The sequence below is a fragment of the Ceratotherium simum genome, chromosome 1 (assembly GCF_057802395.1).
Source record: "Ceratotherium simum simum isolate JZ-2026a chromosome 1, ASM5780239v1, whole genome shotgun sequence".
NCBI lineage: Eukaryota > Metazoa > Chordata > Mammalia > Perissodactyla > Rhinocerotidae > Ceratotherium > Ceratotherium simum.
The window spans coordinates 7,099,312-7,119,943 of NC_141900.1; the positions used below are offsets into that span (position 1 = coordinate 7,099,312).

At 46.9% G+C, this 20,632-nt stretch overlaps 1 protein-coding gene across 6 annotated transcripts in view; it reads right to left on the bottom strand.

Moving 5' to 3' along the window:
• Window positions 1-11,674: 11,674 nt before the first annotated feature.
• Window positions 11,675-20,632, bottom strand: part of COBL (cordon-bleu WH2 repeat protein) — a 286,849-nt gene continuing 277,891 nt past the window's right edge. For all 6 annotated transcript variants that reach the window (XM_087433415.1, XM_087433307.1, XM_087433242.1 and 3 more), the window contains one exon: window positions 11,675-13,019. In XM_087433415.1, coding sequence (XP_087289541.1) covers window positions 13,002-13,019 — 18 coding nt within the window. In that variant the 3' untranslated portion in view covers window positions 11,675-13,001. The remainder of the gene's footprint in view (window positions 13,020-20,632) is intronic.

Genomic DNA, 20,632 nt, shown 5'->3' on the forward strand with positions numbered 1-20,632 from the left:
GATAAACAAATACACAGACAAAGAGAACAGATTAGTGGTTACCAGAGGGGAAGGGGGTTGGGAGGTGGGCATAAGGGGTAAAGGGGCGTATACATATGGTGACTGACAAATAATAATATATAACTGAAAATTCACAATGTTATGCACTATTATGATCCCAATAAAAAATGGCAAATAGAATCCAATATCTCATTTAAATATGAATCCATTGTGATGAAATGGTGCTTATTCCAGAAATGCAAAGGTGATTCAATATTAGGGAATCTATTAATATTAATTCAGAATATTAATAGATCTAAGGAGAAAAATCCTATTAACATCTCAATAGATGCCAAAAGAGTATTTAACAAAATTCAACAACCTTTATGATATAAAACAACTTAAAAAAAAGAATGAATAAATCCTTTCTTAAATAAAATTTATATAACTCATATCAAAAGCTAGCTTATTTCATGGGAAATCCTTAGAGGCATTTCCACCAAAAAAAAAAAAAAAAAAAAATAGGCAAAGATGCCTACTATCTCCCCTACTGCGCTCATGCGTCACTTAATGACGGGGATATGTTCTGAGAAATGTGTCCTCAGGTGATTTTGTCACTGTGTAAACATCATAGAGCGTACTTACACAAACCTAGATGGTCTAGCCTACTACACACCTAGGCTCTATGGTACTAATCTTATGGGACCACCGTGGTATAAGCAGTCCATTGTTGAACGAAAGGTCGTTATGTGGCACATGACTGTATTTAACATTGTATTGGAAGCATTAAAATGATGCAATTGGAAGCATAAGAATTGGAAATGGAGAGATGAAACCATTTCTATTTACAGGTGATATTGTTGTATATCTGCAAAATCAAAAGAATTGATGGAAAATACTACCACAAAAATAGCATGATTTATAAGGTAGCATCAATAATCTTCATATACACAAAAAATTATCTTAGCAGATATGATGAAATAACCAATATATATAATTACAACAGCAAAAATTTGATAAATATTTGGAAAAAAACTGGCAAAAAATGTGCAAAACCCATATGAGGAAAACTAATAAAACAAAAATAGACTTGGACAAACATATTCACGTTTGTGTGTATATATATATGTTTTCTTGTATGTTTATCATATCTAGTTTCTCAGATTTAGTCCATAATTCATTGATATCTCAATAAAAATACTATTTTTTTTCTGAAATTAAGCAAGTTGATCTTAAGATTGATGTGGAAGAATAAATGATCAAGACTAGCCAGTAAATTCTGAAAATGGAGAGCAATTTGGAGGGCTAGGCCTTTCATATATTAAAATACAATAATAATTAGTAAGTCTCTATGACTAAAATTGTGGTATTTATGCATGGATAGACAAACAATAAAACACAAGCCGAAATCCAGAAATAAACACAATTGAATATGGATATTTAGAGACTTGGCAGTGGAAGAAGAGAAAAATGAACAGCATGAAGTCATTCTTGGTTTTATGAAACAAAATGGAGCATTTTCCTGATGGATTGGCTGTGGGGACGAGGGAGAGAAGGACTCTTGGGTTTCTGGCTTATGTGATGGGTGGTGTAGGAGAAGGTAACACAGGTAGTGCACTACCTACTGCCCATTCTTTGTTATTTTTGGAATGTTGGGAATGCAGAAAAAGCTCTCTTACCATAGTTACAACAAAAAAACCTGTAATAGTAGAAAGCACAAAGTACCCAACGTCGTATTAATTACGTTGATTTCACATGAACGATGGGAAATCTTGTGGGTCCTCCGTGTCACATATTTTATTCCCCACAGCTGTGGTTACTGACACTTGACTCTCTTGTTGGTCATGTGTGGGATATCTTTTCCAGTTTGTGCCAATTTTCAGTCTCTGACACTTCAGAACTTTGCATGAGCTCAATCCTGCGGGTGTCCAGGAAAACCCTCTATGCTTCCCCCAGGCACACGGCCAATTCTTGCCTCTCTTGAGAGCTAGTGCTCACTTCCTAAGGGCTTTTACTTCCTCCACTCGTGCTCCTCTCAGAACCATCAACCATTCTGATGTTTGTCAATTAATCTTGTTACGACCTCCTTGAAGACCCTTCAGTGACTCCTCATGGACTTCAGGATAAAGTACACGCTTGTGGCTTAGAAAGCCCCAGAGTATTCAATTGTTTTCCTCTGAAGCCTCGCTTTGTGAAGATGTCCATCTTGCTCTGTTTCGCTCTGGCTTTACCGCACACTTTCTCTCTGTCTAGAATGACTAGCAAACTCCTTCTCATTCTTTGGTTATCAACTCAGATGTCACCTCCTCAGGAAGCTTTCTTGGCACCCCTAGCTGGGGTTTGGAAACTGTATTCTAGGTGTGCATAGCCCTCTTCACACTTATTGTAACATATCCCTCCACTTGTCTTCCCCTCTCAGCCAGGCTGAGCTCCTTATGAGGCAGAACTGCGGCTCTGACGTTGCTGGTTCTTCAGCGTGTAGACCAGTGCCTGGCACGTGAGGGCCTTCAGTGGTAGTTGAACCTCAAGAGGAGGAAGGGTACAGCCCTATTCATGCCCATTTGTGTCTGATTTTGCTCAAGACCTGTTCTCTTCTCCCTTCATTCTCCAAATCTCCCAAGAGTTCCAAAGCTGATTTATTTGTAACAGGGCCATGCAATTACTAATTGGAAATTGTTGGTGCCTAATTCATACTGCTGGCACATTCCAGACTGACCCATTCGGGTTCCTGGAAATTCCACATTACTAGTGAATCACTACTCTGTAATAAATCTGTAATTCATCAATATTGTCTCATTTCTTAAACATTTCTTCTTTCCTTGGAGTTGGCTCATTTCAGGCCCTTATGAGACAGGAATAAAGCAGCTTGTTGAAACATAATGATTAAAATATGAGACTCTACCTTTTTATCTTCACGTTCAGACAAGCTTATTAATTACAAGGTAGACTGGGAGCAGCTTTGGCCTTCTTGGCCACATGCATTATTTAGGAAGGGAAATGAATGACTGATTACTTTACTTTTGGTAAATGAGAGAAGTGGAGGCACATTTCCTCTGTCATAATAACGTCAGCGGAAAAAGAAAACTGCAAACCTCCCATTGGAGCAGAGAAAGATTAAACCCTGTTGCACTTGGAGGGATTACAAATTCAAACTGAATTCAGATATTCACTGGTGTTGTTCATTCAAAGTCATCTTCGAACTTTAGAGCACCACTGTTACGATGATGTACTGAGATGTTGTTTTCTTTGCCTTTTCCTCCTTAAGCCTTGGGAGAGATATTCCGTTTGCCCTTCCAGAACTTCTTTCTAACTTTCCCACCTTGCTCTCCACCCTGGGATGCTGACCATAATAGACTGCGTCAACAAGTTCCCTTGCTCCATGAGTTCTGGTTGGGTTTGGACGACGGAAAGCACTGGAAGAGATCAGAGGGCAGAAGAGAGAGTTTGGAGTATTTACAATCTCTCCCAGGCCATGGTCTGGCAGTAGCTGTTTTTCTCTCTCCAACGTCACGTCTCCTGTCCAGCAGCCTTCTGCTACATCTAGAACCCTTGCCAGCTTGTGGTAACCAATCCTCCCCATGTCCTTCCAGACTAAGGAGTGGTTAGGACCCTCCCCTTGGCTGGCTCTGAGTTTCTTACTTTCCTTAAACCCTGCCCTCACTTTAGTAAATAACCTCTGCATTAAATTTTCTTCAAGTCACCCATCTGAGTGGGTCCTTTGTTTCCTGAGACTCTGGCTGACACAAGCATCAGAGGTCGCTTTCCCTGAAAAACACAATCCTAGAATACCAGGTGTTTAGAGATCACTTACGAACAGACTGAAGCAAGCTCACAGAGAAGGGGTGCCTTGACTGGCGCCTCAGCCATTTGCGGCACAACTCAGACTAGACCTCATAGCTCTTGTCTTTTCAGACCAGTGCTCTCACCTCGGTGTCAAACAGCATGAGTCAAATAATCGAGCTTCCTTAGGAATAAGGATTATCGTCACGACTATAATAGTTAGTTCTTACTGAGGGCTTCCTATGTGCCAGGATCTATGCTAAGCATGCACATTTGTCATCTTTTGCGCTCACCACCTTACGATGTCACTACTGCACTTTTGCTGATGTTGTAGGTAAGGAAACTCAGAGGCCAAATCGCTTGTCCTCATCCTGCGGCCTGGGGGGATGCCACGTGGCCAGGATTCATACCTGAGTCTTTCTGAATCCAGAGTCTGTAACATGCCTCTCGCTAATACTTGTCCTGTGAACTGAATCGGACAGCAGAGCAATGTTTAAGATGCCAGGCCAACTGTCCAGATGTTTAACCCAGAGAGCTTCTCCAAGGGCAGCAAGGGCCGTCCTCATTCATCCAGCAGGTAGGCATGGAGTGCCCACTGTCAGCACACCGTGCGGTGGTTGACCAATATTCAAACACCCATTCTGATGGGATAGATCATGCCAGAAAGGTGGGCCTTCTCAGGCAGGAGCCCACAGAAAACAGAGGCCATGGGCTGACAGCCGCAGCTGCTGTGGGGAAGTCACCGGGAGATGCTCAGGGGTTTGGGAGCCAAGCTGGGGTCCAGCATCAGAACTGGGAAACTGTCAAGATCATGAGAACCGGGAACTACTCAACCAAGAGCCGTTTCCCTCCCCTAGTCACACACAGTGACTGTCCACTCCTGTTTTCTTATATGAGCAAATTAGTACTTGCTTAATAAAGACAATCTGGTAGAAACAAGGAAGTGGAGAAACGAAAATAAACCCTCCCGGCTCAGAAACGTGCACCACATTCACCCCAAGAGCCAGTGGGGTGTCTATGTCAGGGACGTCTATGTTGGGGGGAGATGTTCCGGTGTGATGTCCAGTGGGGAACCCACACGGGAGCCCACTGCTGCAGCCCCTCAGGGCCCCACACCTTGTCCTGCTACCTGGTGGCCCTGGACATCCCAAGAGCAGCAGGGGAGGGCCCTGGTCCTGGAGGACACACACTCTGTTCTCTCTCAGACATTCGCCAGCTGTGTGAGCTCCACAAGGCCCACTTTCCGAGCTTCAGTTTCCTCATCTGTAAAATGAGCATGATAAATTTTGCCCAAGCAGGTCTAACCATTTCCTAATGTCTTGTCTGACAGCTGAATTTCTACTGGGGAATAGCCGGGTGTACTGGGCTTCTCTTGCCCCTCCTCAGGGCTCCCCTTTCTTCTCATTTTCACCCCATGGATTTTTCTATCAGAGAGGGCTCGGGTGGCAGATGACTCAGAGTCACAATTTCAGGGCAGCAGAGCCAGAATACGCCCCATGGGAAGGCCCAGCCCTGGTGGGACCTGTGGAACCCAGGAGCTCGCGGAGGTTGCCTTCTGGAGTCAGGTTCCCATCCTGCCTCCCCAGTGAGGTTTCTGTGCGAGCCCTCGTGGTGCTGGTCCTTGGTGCCAGGAAATGTTTTGATTAGGTCATGCGATTGCTCACCAGGAAATTGCATCTGTCATTTCTGGTTCTCTAAGTCCTATTTCTTAGCAGTGAGGCCCTATTGCTCACAAGGCTGCCCAGAGAAGCAGGAATGATGAGATCACCCATAGGACCCAAGCTGTGCTTGCCGGACGCTGATGTGACACCAGGTCACAGGACAGAGGCTGTAACTGTGTCCCTGAGTGAGGTCCTTGGCTCTAGAATTCCAGCAGCAGAGGCCCCATCTCCCTCCGCAGACCCGCCTTACACACAGCCCCACCTCAGGCCCGGACAGATGGTGCAGGGAACGCCTTTCCACATACTGGAACCCTTCCCAGCGCTGGATCCAGGGGGTGAGAAGGAGACGCACACTCCTTTCAAGACAATATTAAAACCACTTCGCGCCTCAGTCTCCTGAAACAGGAACACTTCCTTCCCGGCTGCATCATCTGCTGAGGGACGATGAGGGGAGAGCCGGGCGTGGAGGTTCACCCGTGTGAGGCTGGAGCCAGCTTTGCCCACATTAGCCACACGACCACGGGCAAGTCGCCGGACGTCTCTGGGGCGTCATTGCTCAGCCGTGAAGTGGGGAAAGCAGCTTTTATGAGACCACACATTTGAGGACCAGGACCGGAGTCTGACACTTGAGAGGACATGTTTGTGAACTCTGCTTGGTTCAATTCTCCAAACTTTTAGGAAAGCCTAGGTTTCTTGGCCTGTTGAGGTTGACTGCTCAGGTGGCTCTGGTTTGCAGCAGGGAAGAGAATAGTCACAAAGCCCCTGCATCACAGGAGAAAGGAGTGGCTTCTACCAGCTGCCCTTTGTCCTTGTGTGGACAAGGACGCCGCGTGGGCCCCGAGGAACCTCCCGATCCACCGCGCTCGTCACTCTGTAAAACACAAGCGCTCAGCGAAGAGCCACTCCGCTTTCGGCACCGTTTCTCTGGCTCTGATGTTCACGATCTCACCCAGCTGTGAGGCAATTTTGGCTGGTCAGTGTTCTTATGCCCACATCCCAGTGTGGGGGCTGGCACTCTCTGAGGGGGGCTCATGCGCTGCAGGACACACACTCTCTAGGAGGAGAACTCCGAGCCGACTCCCGGGCCACAGCCTTGCTTGTTCACTTGTGACTGTCCCACTGTGATGTGTCCCCAGAGGTTCTGGCAGGAGGAGGTGGCGGTGACACCCCAGGGTACAGTGGCCAGCGGCCTCACAGCTCACACAGTCTTGCTTCTGAGCTGCTTGTCTGCCCTTCGTTCTGGTCCCACCTCAGCTGACTCCTGATTCTCCAGAGTCCACTCCACACTTGTCTCCTTCCCCTCAGGCGTGGGATCCCCAGCAGTGCCCTCTGACTGCACACCTGCTGAGGGTGCCATTCTCCCTCTCTGGCTGTCCCTGCACTGCAGCTCCGCAGATTTCCAGCTACACTGAACTGCCTCCTAGGAAAGCTCCCTTCCTCCCCACAGTTGGGCATCTGCCCATTGGCCATTGGATGAGCAGGTCCTTCCGGAGTTTTCTACCTGGGGTGATCTGTTTCACTGCCTCAAAGTTGAGGGAGTGGGGCTCAGGCGGGAAGAGCAGATCCAGAAATGCAGGCTGCTCTCGGACTTTGGTCAGAAGATGAGCCCACGGTCCGGGGCTCACTGTGCATCCTGGGGTCCCACCTGGAGGCAGTGGGGGTGGCCATGTGATTACTCAGCCAGCGCCACTGGTGAACTGCTTTTAAAGATGGACTTCTTAGAAAGTAGGGTGCTGCTCTAAATATTTACAGTGGAGTCAGAATCTGCCCTGGGTGGCTGCTGCAGGGATGTGACATGGTCCAGGAAGATGGGGAAAACCATCCCGGGCTCTCGGTAAGGATGCAGCAGACGACTCCAGAGCCCCACCTCAAGGCTGCGGGCCAGAACCAGGTACGGGAACATTTGACTTGAGGCCCTTCTCGTAGCTCCTTTTCAGACCCCCTCAGCCTACTGGAACCCTGGGTATTGCTTTCCCAGAACCTTGGGTTCTTCTGCTTAGTTCTGACAGCCCAAGACCATCCCCTGCTCCCTCCCATGTGCCACAAATCCGCCCTCAGCTCGTATCCTGCCAGGCCCTGCACCCTCTGCTCAATCAGAATTTGCCACCGGTCGTGTTGGAGCAGACCCAGTTCAATTCAACCAATGCCTATGGCACTAGCGTTGCACTCCCAGGCTACAGACCCCAAGTGGGCATGATGCAGCTCCCCATCACAGAAGCCAATGGATTCTAGTATGGCGTGACCAGAGCAACAAGCAGCACTGGTGCAAGACCAGGACAGGGCTCGCCTCTCTGCAGGGCTGTGAGGTGGTTAGGTAAGGTTTCCACGGGAAGGCTGGGTTTTGGAGGATGAATAGGAGTTCTAGTGCCAAGCATAGAAGAGCGGACCCACGAGGTCTGTTTGGGGAAGTATAAGCAGTTCAGTGTCTTTGGGGTGTGGGGAAGGACGGGTCATGAAGCTGAGCAGTAGCACCAGCCACACTGTGGCAGGTTTGAGCAGGCCACGGTGAGTGGAAGGGCACCAACTGGAAGCGGAAGGGCACAGTTTTGCCTTGGCCAAGCCCGGTGCCTGTCCAGCTGGGTCTCTCCATCAGGGTGGCCCCACCACACAGTCCGTGGCACTGCTTGAGGGGGCAGGTGGCAGCACCCAGAAGTCAGAGGGAGAGTCCCAGGGGTCTTCCAGTGAGGGCGAGAAGGGCCAGAGACCACGGCCCATCTGGGAGACCCAGGGAGCCCAGGCTCAGGAGAAGGATGGGGAAGGATGCTCCTCCCAGTCTCTGCATCCACACTGAAGGGCCCAGGATCTGAGCACCCAGCACTGCTGCTGCGTTTTCTTCCATCTGCAGAGAGAGGGCTCCAGTCAGTTCTGGGCAACTTATTGCCCCTGCACCCACCTAACTTGTGCCCAGTTAGGGACTTGGCCAAACCACTCATGAGCAGGTGCCAATTTAATTGTCTTGATCCTTCAGCTTTGAACACATTTGCATTTTCAGCAAAACACACAGACTAGGCTGTGGCAGTGTCAATCCTGGGACTGTCTTAGTGGTGGAAATAACCCAGTGCAGAATCCCCCTGGGTCTCCTCTCCAGCATGCATGGCCCTGCTGCGTGTTCACAGCTTCTGGAAATTCCCAGGTGTTGCTCCCTCCCTGATCTCCCCTCTCTCCTCCCCCTCCTGGCCCTCACATGCCTCCACTTGAGGAGCAAACATTTGGTCAGATTTCGAACTCTCCACTTGTGCCCCTGTACGCTGATGGTTTGAGCTCATGGTCGGGGCCTCTCTTAAGGATGGAGCTGATGTGGAATCTGCCCCAGGAGACTTGGGTACAATGCTCATACTCTCCCCTTCCTTTTCACCTATGTGGGTGAGCTAAGAAGGGACACGTGGACCAGTGACTCCTGAACACAGAAGGAGACGGGCTTGGTGGTGGGATTTTTCTTTCTCAGCTCTTTTCCTTTTTCTTTTCTTTCTTTTTGTTTTTGTAATGGGTGTGATAACTACACACACTTTCATCCTTATTAAGTTCCAATCCACCTGAGCAATATAACACAGGAATTGGAATGATGAAGATCTAATTAAGACCTGCCCTAGTACGTGGATCCCTCACGGAGTTGAATGGAACATCCTGGAGCTCACGGTCCACAAAGGCTCCTGTGTTAGGTTAACTCTGGGGTCAGTGTAAGGAAGATGTTAAAAGGGGCTATGGACCAAATGTTTGTGTCCCCCCAGAATTCATATGTTGAAGCCCTAACCTCCAATGTGATGGTGTTGGGAGGTGGACCTTCGGGAGGTAGTTAGGGTGTTAGGTAATTAGGTCATGAGGATGGAACCTTTATGATGGGATTAGTGCCCTCATAAGAACAGAAAGGAGAGAGATGATCTCTCTCTCTGCCGTGTGAAGACAAGTGAGGAGATGGCTGTGGACGAACGAGGAGCAGGCTCTCACCAGACACTGACTCTGCTGGCACCGTCTGACTCCCAGCCTACAGAACTGAGAGAAGTCAAAGTGTGTCATTTACGCCGACTGTCTGCAGTATTCTGTTATGCAGCCTGAGTTGACCAAGACAAAAGGTAAGAGGCTAACCTTTTAAGAAGCTGGAATAATTACAAGGTGGTAAGAGATGCCATCGAAGTAGAAGCAACAGGTTTAAATGCCTGATGGCTGCGGGAGGTGAAAAAGAAAGAAATTGGAGATGGGTGAGTGGTTTCACTTGTTTATGTGACTGGAGGACCAAAGAAGTGGGCCACTCCAGAAGTCACGGGCAGGTGAGGGGGGACGCAATGGGCCAGGTCCTGGTTGGACACAGCAAGTTGGCTGGGCATCCAAGTGAGAGGTGCCGCAGGCAGCTGACATTTCTGATCAGGAGCTTAGGCGAAAGATCCCCAGGGAGACAGATGTGGGTGCTGTCAGCCCAGAGGGGCATCAGAGATTATGTAGAGATGCCCAGAGCAGGACACGGTGGATGCCAGTGGTGAAGAGGCAACGTGAGATTGTTAGGTGGATGTCAAACACCTCTAGGCCGACGTACCAGTTATGAACAAGTTCATGGTTTATGTGATGAGCAGGGTTCAGGAGCTAGATCCATCCGGGAAGATTCTGGACAGCCTTCACTCTGGACATCAGCCTGGTGGGAGGCCTGGAAGGATCTATATGGGCTCACTCCTGGGTATTATGTGTAAAATGGAGGCAGAGAAAGAATGTGAAAAATTCCAGACGAGACACAGGACAGCTGGGCTCCAACCCAGCCTCCCACGACACTCCTTCTTTCATTGAGCATTTACTGAATACCTCATCTGGACCAGACAGTGAAGGAGACCACGGAATGTATTGTCTAAACTGGGACACGTTGGGAGAAAGAGGGGACACCAATAATAAGTATTAATATGTTCTGGGCCCAGAGAGTTCATTCAGATCTGCTTCCTGCCCTAAGGCCACTTGCTATGGTCAGAAATGCGTGAGGCAGACCAGAGGAGTATGTCTGTGAGGGAGAGCAGAGAGAAGCGAGCTTGCAGGGGAGTGGTGAGGACGGCCTGACCACGAGGATGCACATGCAGGGGCGGAGTCTCGAGGATGGGGTGGATGTGCCAGTCGACGGCGTGAGCAGAGGTGGATGCTGCACATTTCTGGCAGAGGAAATGTGCAAGGAATAAGGGGAGAGCCAGGTGCTTTTGGCGTGCATTCAACAACTGGGTGGTGGTCCATATAGACATGGGAAACAGGTTGGGGGACCTAGGCCACTAAGAATCTAATAGGCTAAGGTCTTAGATTTGATTTTGTAGGAAGAGGGAGCACAGAAGGGATGTTTTAAGAACGAGAACAATGTGATTACAGTGATTCATCAGTTGCTTAATCTTCTTGGACTTCAGTTTCCTTCTCTGGAAAATGGTGCCTCATGACCACTCAGGTTTACCTAGAGCAACCAAGGACACCTATGAAAACCCTGCAAAAAGAGTAAAGCCAGACGCAGCAGGCGGCACGAGTCCCCACTCTACGTCTCAACCCAAGGCTTCAGCATGGCTTGTGATGTAAAACATAATGTAATGTCAACAAAGAATAAATTTAGCATAAACACGATCCCTTCCCTTCTGAGGAAGAGGAACCAGGGGTGAAGGTGCACTCAACTGGACAACCCTTCTCATCCTTGAGGCTCGCTTCTGGGTCTCTCATGTCTGCCACTCTCTTGGTCTGTCTGGGGAGCAGGGCTGGTCTGGGAAATGGGGGCACCAAGTTGTGTGTGAAGATCGGGGGCCAGAGGCTGGGGAAACTGTACATTTTTGCATGACCACCCATTCCTCTACAGGAGCCTCCTCCTTGTTCCTCCAACACTCCAGGCCAACCTGCCCCAGGGCCTTGGCACTCGCTCTTCTCTTGGCCAGTTATGTGTCCACTCATGCTTTGCTCTCTCATTTCCTTCAGGTTTTTACTCAAATGTCACTGCATCAAGAGGCTTTTCTTCATCACCCTATTTACTCTTCATCCTTTTCCTTGATTTTCTCCTAAGTACTTTTCAGCATCAAAATACACTCACCATTCTGGTTCCTTGTTTTGTTTATGGTGTCTCCTCCACTGTAATGTAAACTCCACATGGGCAGGGATTCCTGTCTGTTTTGTTATCTGCTATAACCCAGTGCCTAGAGGAGTGAGAAGGCAGCTCTAAATATTAACTGATGGAATACATGAACCTCCCCTTTCTATTTTGGGGTTAGGGGATCCAAACAGACTGTGGTATTAAGTCATGAGATTCACACAATGGGGACACTTTCATTTTATTTTATTTGTGGCACTCAAAGACAAATCGTAGAGACAGTGTGGTTTAAGAGCGATTGGCTGGGTGCTCTTGCCGCACCGGGAAGGGGAGCGACCTTCATCAGACAACACGGAGCGAAGGTTCAATTCTACCTAGCGCCTGAATGATCTCACCATAGCTGTTGTTTTATTAAGACAGAGATTTTATTTCATGAACTCCTCTTTATTTCTACTGATCTCTTAGAGAGCTTTTTTCAATATAACAAAACATTTTAGAGATGGATTGAAAAACTCCTGCTGTAGTCAAACTTCACTACAAATACTGGTGGCTGAAAACCGTGTGCCACGAGAGACTGCCACATGAGACAAGAGGAGCCATGATCTGTTAGGCAAGAATGTGAAAACCGAACACAAATCATGAAATATTTGCACAATTTTGATCTGATCTTGGCGACATGCAGACACCCAACATTTCTGCTCCTGGCCCTGTGCAGGAAGGATCTCCAAGGATGTTACCGGGCTCCATACACAGCCCTCCTGGGGGAGGCCCATGCTACTTCACAGCCCGCTGAGGACAGTGTCCAAGTGGGGCACTGATCACCCACTCCAATGTCATTCTGATCTCAGCCACTGCTACCTATTGGAAAACTCAGAAATGTCCTGTCCACACATCAAGTATGATTGTTATTCTGGGTGATAATAGTTGATTTTTAAAAGCTTAATTGGTCAGATCATGGTCTGCTACCCAAATGAGGTTTCAACCCCAAATTTCTGAGGAATAAAAATCCAATAGTTTCATTACTCAACAAAGTCACATTTGAAAAAGCCTCCTGCGTCTTTTTTTCTTACTACAAAACATGGAGCATCATGTAGAGCATTGCATTCAGATTGTTTCCATTGATTTATATATTTTTCCTAGAACTCAAAAGATTTTAAACAACTAAATGGTTTTAACCACCTATATGTGGTAAAAATCTCAAAGGTCCAAAATCGGTCTAAGACATGGTTCTTTCCACGTCGCCCATCAGTATCATTCAGTGTAGTGTTGGGCTCCAACGCTTATATTCCCACTAACCTGCCAACAAGAATAGTTATTGGCAACTTTAAATATTCAGAGGCAAATACATATCCTTGGCACACAAGCCATGCAGCAGAGCAGCACTTCCCCCTCCCTCTGAACCATTATACAGGACTGAAAATGAACTGTGCGAGTTTTGGCCTGTAGACAAGAAAGTACACCAAATCCTGACGCCCCTTGCCACAATGGAGTCCTTGAGTGGTGATTGTGGACGTCTTACAGGTGGGTTTCTGCCACAATCTGATCTTGTTAGTGATTCACACGAGCAACGGCACCTGCAGTGAAGAGAGAACCACGGGTGCTCAGGGAACGTTGATCAGCCACAGTGCAGACATCTGGGTGCTAAGGAGCGATGTGCAAAGCCATCCTTGCAATATTGCTCTCCCAACACCATGAGACTTTACATCGGTACCCATCCTATTTATAGTCCCAGAAAACTTTCTGAAACACAAATATGCTTAAACACTTTCAGTGACATACTATTGCTTTCAGAAAAGAAAGTATGAAACCATCGGAGAGTCTATGATATATCTGCAGGTCCCTGCCATTCTCCCAGAGCTGTCAGCTGCCCAAGGCCCCAGCCATCCCTGAACTCCCTTGTGGTTTCTCTGAATTTCCCAGGGTCTTTCCCTTTGCCGGGCCAGGCTCTGCCTGTGGTGTTCCTCTGTGAGGGATGCCCCTTTCCTGCCGGAAAACTACGACGCCTTCAAGGACAAGCATTCATATCATCTCTGGGGAAAGGCTCTTGGGCTCCTCACCCTTGGTGGGGCAGGTCCAACCACCCCCTGTGCTGTCGGTTACCCCAACCTGCTACGGTATCCCAACAGGTTTGTCTCTCTCACTGCTGGAGGGGGGCTCTTGAGGCAGGAGCCACAACAGACCCACCACTACATCCCCTGGGCATAGAGCTTAGTGAGTGCGGCTGGAGTAAGTGTTTGTTGCATGAATGAGCGATTGCAGACACAATTCCTATTCCTTTTGATGCGAAAGCTCAAACTTCCACTCTTAGTTCAGGCCTGCACCTGTCTGTGATAGCCCAACTGCAGCAATTTTTTTTTTTTTTTTGTGAGGAAGATCAGCCCTGAGCTAACATCCATGCTAGTCCTCCTCTTTTTGCTGAGGAAGACCGGCTCTGAGCTAACATCTATTGCCAATCCTCCTCCTTTCCCGCACCCCCCCAAAGCCCCAGTAGATAGTTGTACATCATAGTTGCACAACCTTCTAGTTGCTGTATGTGGGACGCGGCCTCAGCATGGCTGGAGAAGCGGTGCGTCGGTGCGCGCCCGGGATCCGAACCCGGGCCGCCAGCAGCAGAGCGTGCGCACTTAACCGCTAAGCCACGGGGCCAGCCCCAGAAAATTTGATTAGTAGAATTTTGAAGGAAATATTTCAGTGCCTCTAAAGGCAAAGGTTAACAGTATTTTTAAGAAAAGCAACAGATTCGTGTGAAACCATGTGAAAGGAACACTGGATTTCTCACTGTTGTTTCACTGAGCTCAACGCATTCTGAATTGAACAGTGCTGTAAGGGGGGCACCCTGTCCCACTCTTTCGGTGTGTTATCAAAGCGAATATCCAAGGACACAAGCAGATTTCCTTTAACACTAACCACCACCATCACCTGGACTCTTTCCAGTGTGCTTCCTACGTGTCAGGCACCATTTCAAGCACCACACAAGTCTTGTCTCATTAAAACGTCTGCTCCAGCAAACAGGCGATGCATTATCACCATTGTGGGTATTGCCTTCAGAGAGGGTAACTTGCCCCAGATTAAATACTAGTAAACAGCAGTCCCCACCCCTCTGAGCAGAGAACATGGCCTCAGACCACTGATCCACACGCCTCAACACGCCTTTTATCTTGACCTCCCAGGTCCACCAGGCTCCCTTGGCTTCAGGTGCCTCCACACCCAGCTGAGAAATGAGAAGTGGGGTCTGGGGCTTGTTGAGGGAGAGGACTCAGTTCTGAACCTGCTGATTTGAGCCTGTGGAAGAGACACTATGAATGTCAAGGGGGGACTGAAGATACGAGTTGGAAGCACAGGACAGGCCCAGGAGGGAGACAGAACTGGGGGCATTGGTGTCCGGATGGTGAAGGGCCTGCCCGGGGAGTGAGCAGATGTGGAAGAGAAGAAGTTGTAGGACTAACTCCAGGGGCCACAGTGCACACTTGGGCAGAGGAAGAGGTGCCCAGCGGAGACTCAGAACACGTGGCCAGGGGGCAGGAGAAAATCAGGAGCATGCTTACTGACAGGCAGGGAGGGAAGCGTCTCGAGTAGGAGGGTGTGGGCAGCAGCAGCTGGCATTGCTAAGGATCCACAAGGGCCCCAAAGGTGGGAAACACACGAACACACTCTTAAAGAGTATGTTAGTTACATTTTCAATAATAGGCTCAATGTGTTTTTCTTCTAACTCTAGACATCTTTAGAGGTGAGGGACCACTAACTTCAAAACTACAGCTTTAACTGTTAATCTGAAAAAGCACAAGTTCTCTACAGAGTGTCCAAGAAATTAAGAAACAAGGAAAATAGTGTGTAAGTTGAAGAGAACCACATGGAGCCTGTTACTTGAAAATGCAACTAGCGTATACTGTTAACAGCATGTTGATCCCGTGTCCTGACCTTCAGAAATCTGTAGACTAAAGAAGGGTCCAGAACCTGGCAGCTGTTGACCTTGGCAAGGGCAGCCCTGGGGACAGGTGGGAGGAGGTGAGCAGGAGTGTGAATGGGGGAGGGAACAGAGCACAGGAGCGCAGCATATCTAGAAGGCCGCTGTGAAAGGAGGAGAGTTAGGTAGTTGCAGGGGTTGGGGTACCTGGGAGGGGGAAGGATTTTCAAAAAATATATATTTACTGTTATTGTTTTAACAGCTTAACTGACATATGATAAACTGCACCTATGTAAAGTGTATAATTTGATATGTTTTGATACACGCATATACCCATGAAACTACCACTAGAATCAAGATAATGAACATATCTACCACACCCAAGAGGGTCCTCATCTTTTTTTGAGGAAGATTGGCCCTGCGCTAACATCTGTTGCCAATCTTCCTCTTTTTTTTTTTCTCCCCAAAGCCCCAGTATATAGTTGTATATTTGAGTGGTAGGTTCTTCTAATTCTTCTACGTGGGATGCTGCCTCAGCATGGCTTGATGAGCAGTGAGTAGGTCCACGCCCAGGATCCGAACCGGTGAACCTGAGGCTGCAGACGCAGAACTAGAGAATTTAACTACTATGCCGCCAGGCTGGCCCCCTCATCCCCTTTTAATCCCTCTCCTCCCCCCATCCCCAGGCAACCACTGACATCCTATCACTATGGAATAGTATGCATTTTCTAGAATTTCATATAACTGGAACAATACATGATGTCCTTTATTTTTGGTCTGGCTTCTTTCACTCAGCATAATTATTCTGAAATTCATCTATGATGTTGCATGTATCAGTGTTCTTCTTATTGCTGAGTAGTAATTCTCTGTACAGATATACTGCAATTTGACTGTTCATTCGTCTATTGATCGACACTTGGCTGTTTCCAGTTTGGGGCAATTACAAATAAAACTGCTGTGAACAAGTCTGTATTCACAGAGGCTTTCATTTTTCTTGGGCTTTCATTTATCTAGGAGTGGAATGGCTGGACCATACGGCAGCTGTAGGTTTAACTGTTTAAGAATGTGCCAAACTGTTTTTCAAAGTGGTTGTACCATCTTACATTCCCACCAACAGACTTTGAGAGTTCCAGTTGCACCATATCTGTCAACACTCTGTACCGTCATTTTTAAATACAATTTTAGCCATTTTAGCAGGTATGTAGTGGTGTCTCATTGTGGTTTTAATTTGCTTCTCCATAATGACCAATGAGGTGGAACACCTTTTCATGTGCTTATTTGCATCTGTATATCTTCTTTGTTGAAGTGTCTATTCAAATCTTTTGCTATTTATTAAGTTGTTTTCTTATGGTTGGGTTGAGAGTCCTTTATGAATGCTGAAGACATGTCCTTCATCAGATAAATGCTTTGCCAACACATAGTCGTAGTATGTGGCTTGTATTTTCATTCTTTTAACAGCATACTCCTTTGAGGAGCAGCAAGTTTTAATTTTGATGAAATCTAATTTATCAATTTGTCTTTTTATGGATTGTGCTTTTGGTTTCAAATCTAAGAAATTTTTGCCTAAGCCAAGGTCACAACCATTTTCTCCTATTTTTTTTTCCAGAAGTTTTATACTTTTAGGTTTCACATTTAGATATATCATTAATTTTGAGTTACAGGGTGTAAGGTATGGATCAAAATTAATTATTATGCATAAGAATATCCAATGGTTGCAGCACCATTTGTTGAAAAAACTTTCCTTTCTCCACTGAATTGCCTCTGTACCTTCACCAAAAACCAGCTGTCCATATTTGTGGGTCTATTTCTGGACTCTCTGTTGTGTTCCATTGATCTATTTGTCTATCTTGATGACAATGCCGCCAATTTCTTAATTACTGTGGCATTATTATAAGTATTGAAATGAAAAGGTGATAGTCCACCAACTTGGTTTTTCTTTTTCAAAGTTGTTTTGGCTATTCTGGGTCTTTGCATTTCTATATGAATTTTAGAAACAGCTTGTCAATTTCTACAAAAAGCCTACAGGGATATTGATTGGGATTACATTTAATTTATACTTCAATTTGGGGAGCATAGGCATCTGAACAAAATTGAGTTTTCAAAACAGGATATATTCACCCATTTATTTAGGTCTTTGTATTCTCTCAGCAATGTTTTGTGATTTTGCACATCTTTGGCCAAATTTATCCCTAAGTTTTTAACATTTTTGATGCTCTTGAAAATGATATTTAAAAAAAAACTAGTTTGATTGTTCACTGCTAATACTTAGAAATACAACTGTATTTGTAATGCTGCTATATCCTATAACCTTGTCAAATTCACTTATTAGAGTCCGCTTTGTAGATTCCATCGGGTTTTCTAACATAGACCATAATATGGTCTGTAAATACTTTTATTTCTTTTTCTCCAATTGGGATGCATGCCTCCTTCCTTCCTTCTCTCCCTCCCTCCCTCCTTCCTTCCCTCTTCTCTACCTTTGTTCTTTCCTTTCTTCCTTAATTATTTGCTTATTTTCTGCCTGGTTGCAATGGCTTGAGCCTGCAGTGCAATGCTGAATGGAAGCAGTGAAAGCAGACATTCTTGCTTTGCTCCTGGTCTGGGGGACAACACTCACTCTTCCATCATTAAGTGTGATGTTAGCTGCGGGTTTTTCATTGATGCCCTTTCCAATGTGAGAAAGTTTACTTTTTTTTCCTACTTTACAGAAAGTTTTTAGCAGAGATGGATGTTGAATTTTGTCCAATTCTTTTAATGTGTCTACTGAGGCTCTCATGCTCTGTTATTTTCTTAGTTTGTTAATATGGGGAATTAACTGTTTTTTAAATATTAACCCAACCTTGCATTGTTGAGATAAATCCCACCTGGTCATGACATACTATCCTTTTTATATATTGTTGGATTTGAGCTAAATTTCTATTTAGGTTTTTTGAATCTATGTTCATAGGATTATTGGTCTGTAGTTTTCTTTCCTTGTAATATCTTTGTCTAGTTTTGGTATTGGGTAATATTGTCCTTGTACAATGAGTTGGGAAGTCATCTCTCCTCAGAAAATTCTGAATGAAATTTCTAGAGAATTCTGGATGTGCTATTTGGTAAATGTCATATGTTTGGTAGAACTCACCAGTGAAGTTATCTGGGCCTAGTGGCAGTGTTTTGTTTGTATGGGTGGGGGAAGGTTTTTGACTTCAGATTGAATTTCTTTAATAGATATGAAGCTATTTAGGTTATCTATTTCTTCAGTGAGCTTTGGTAGTTGTGTCTCTCAAAGAATCTGTCTGTTGCATTAAAACTCTTCATGACACTACCTTATTTCCCTTTTAATATCTATAGGATCTGCATGATATTACCTTGCTCCTTCCTGGTATTGGCAAATTGTCTTACCTGATAAGACAATTTCTTCTTCCCTGATAAGTCTGGCTAGAGGTTTACCAACTTTATTGGTCTTGTCAAAGAACAAGCTGTTGAGACTCTGAACTCACCTCCTCCCGTGGACACAGCCAATTTACAACTACTCGTGGAAAAATTACCCCTGAGACAGAACTGAAAACTGGATGAGAGGAACTCCTGCAACAACGGACAATCCTAACTGGGGTAGAAGAGGCAGAGACTCCCTTCCGAAGAGGAAAAACGCCGCCTTCACAAGCCGCCAGCTTCATGGCCGCCGGGAGCAGCTCACAGGTACGCAGCCTCCCTGGAGGCGCGGGGCCCTGAGCCGGGAGCGCCCCCGCTGTGGGCATTTTGTGGACCCAGCACAATCGACACCAGCGGCATAATATCTGACTGTGCCTGCTACTAAAGCATTGGGGAGCACCCCCAGAAAACGCGGTTCACAAAGAAACTAAAACTGGCTCTTAACGGGCCCGCACACAAACTCACCCATTCCAGAAAGCATCCTAAAATCACCAGAAAGAAAGGTGCACAGTGCTGGGGTGAAAAGAGGCTCACCTAATAGGCCCTGAGTGCATCTCGGTGAGGGGTGAGACATCTCCAGGGACTGGGACATTGGTGGCGGCCGTTGTTGTGGCCTGGTGTGAGCGTGCTGACACAGACGCCATTGGAGTTCTCCCTGAGGCCTGCTAGCCCAGGGTCTGCTCCACCCGCTAGAGCACCGATTTAATCCAGCTCAGCCAGGGCAGGCAGCCCACCCTAGAGACTGGCCCCACCCAACAACAAGCCCTCAGGCAACGTGTGGGCCTGCATAGATTGGTGACTGGATTCTCTGCAGCCTGGCAACTGAGCCGACTTGAGTGGGGCAGGGTGTGCACAAGGAGCGGGTGGAGAGTGTGGGGTGGTGGCGGAGTGTGTGGGGCTCCTGCCGTGGAGAGACTGGGTCCGCTTGGGGGTCGGGGCGCTCACACCGGGCAGGACTGTGTTGACTGTGTGTGTGGACCTGTGGGCAACAGGGCTTCTCAGCTGCAGAAGACTTGTGCTTCTCAAAGACCCACATAGGAGGTTTGCCCCACCTTCCAAAGCCTGAAACAATTGGGTGCTCCTGTGCCTGAGGCCAGCCCCACCCAGCTGCAATCCTCAGAGAGCTGTCAAGAGACCTAATAGGCTAGAGGCTTACAGCAATTGTAAGGCCCTGAGCCCAACAACCTGCCACACTGGGGGCCTACTCAGTTAAAAGAAATACTGCAACACAAATGTGGTATTAGAACTTACAGCCAACTGTGCTTGGGCTCCCCACACCTGATAAAGAGACTGAAGGGGTCACAATAACTACAAGCAGCTGAGCATTACAACAGCTGGCCAGGAGCATAACTCAGCCTCCCTGGGCGCCTATAGGGAGAGCTAACAGGCCACAATAGAAGGACACACGTAGCCCACATAGGGGTCACCCCTGGAACATTGAGAACTGAGGGAAGCACACTGGAAACCTCCTAAGGCATCACTTACATAAGGTCACCTATCCAAGAGCAGGAGACGTAGCTGACCCACCTAATACGTAGACACAAGCACAGGGAAAGAGGCAAAATGAGGAGGCAAAAGAATACATTCCAAGTAAGGGAACAGGACAAAACCCCAGAAAAGGAACTAAGTGAAACAGAAATGAACAACCTACCCGACAGAGAGTTCAAACTAAGAGTGTTAAGGATGCTCACTGATCTGGGGAGAAGAATAGATGAACTCAGTGAGAATGTCAACAAAGAAATGGAAGATATAAAAAAGAACCAATCAGAAATGAAGAATACAATACTGGAAATGAAAAATTCATTAGAGGGACTCAAAAGCAGAGTAGAGGATACAGAAGAACGGATCTGTGAGCTGGACGAAAGACTAGAA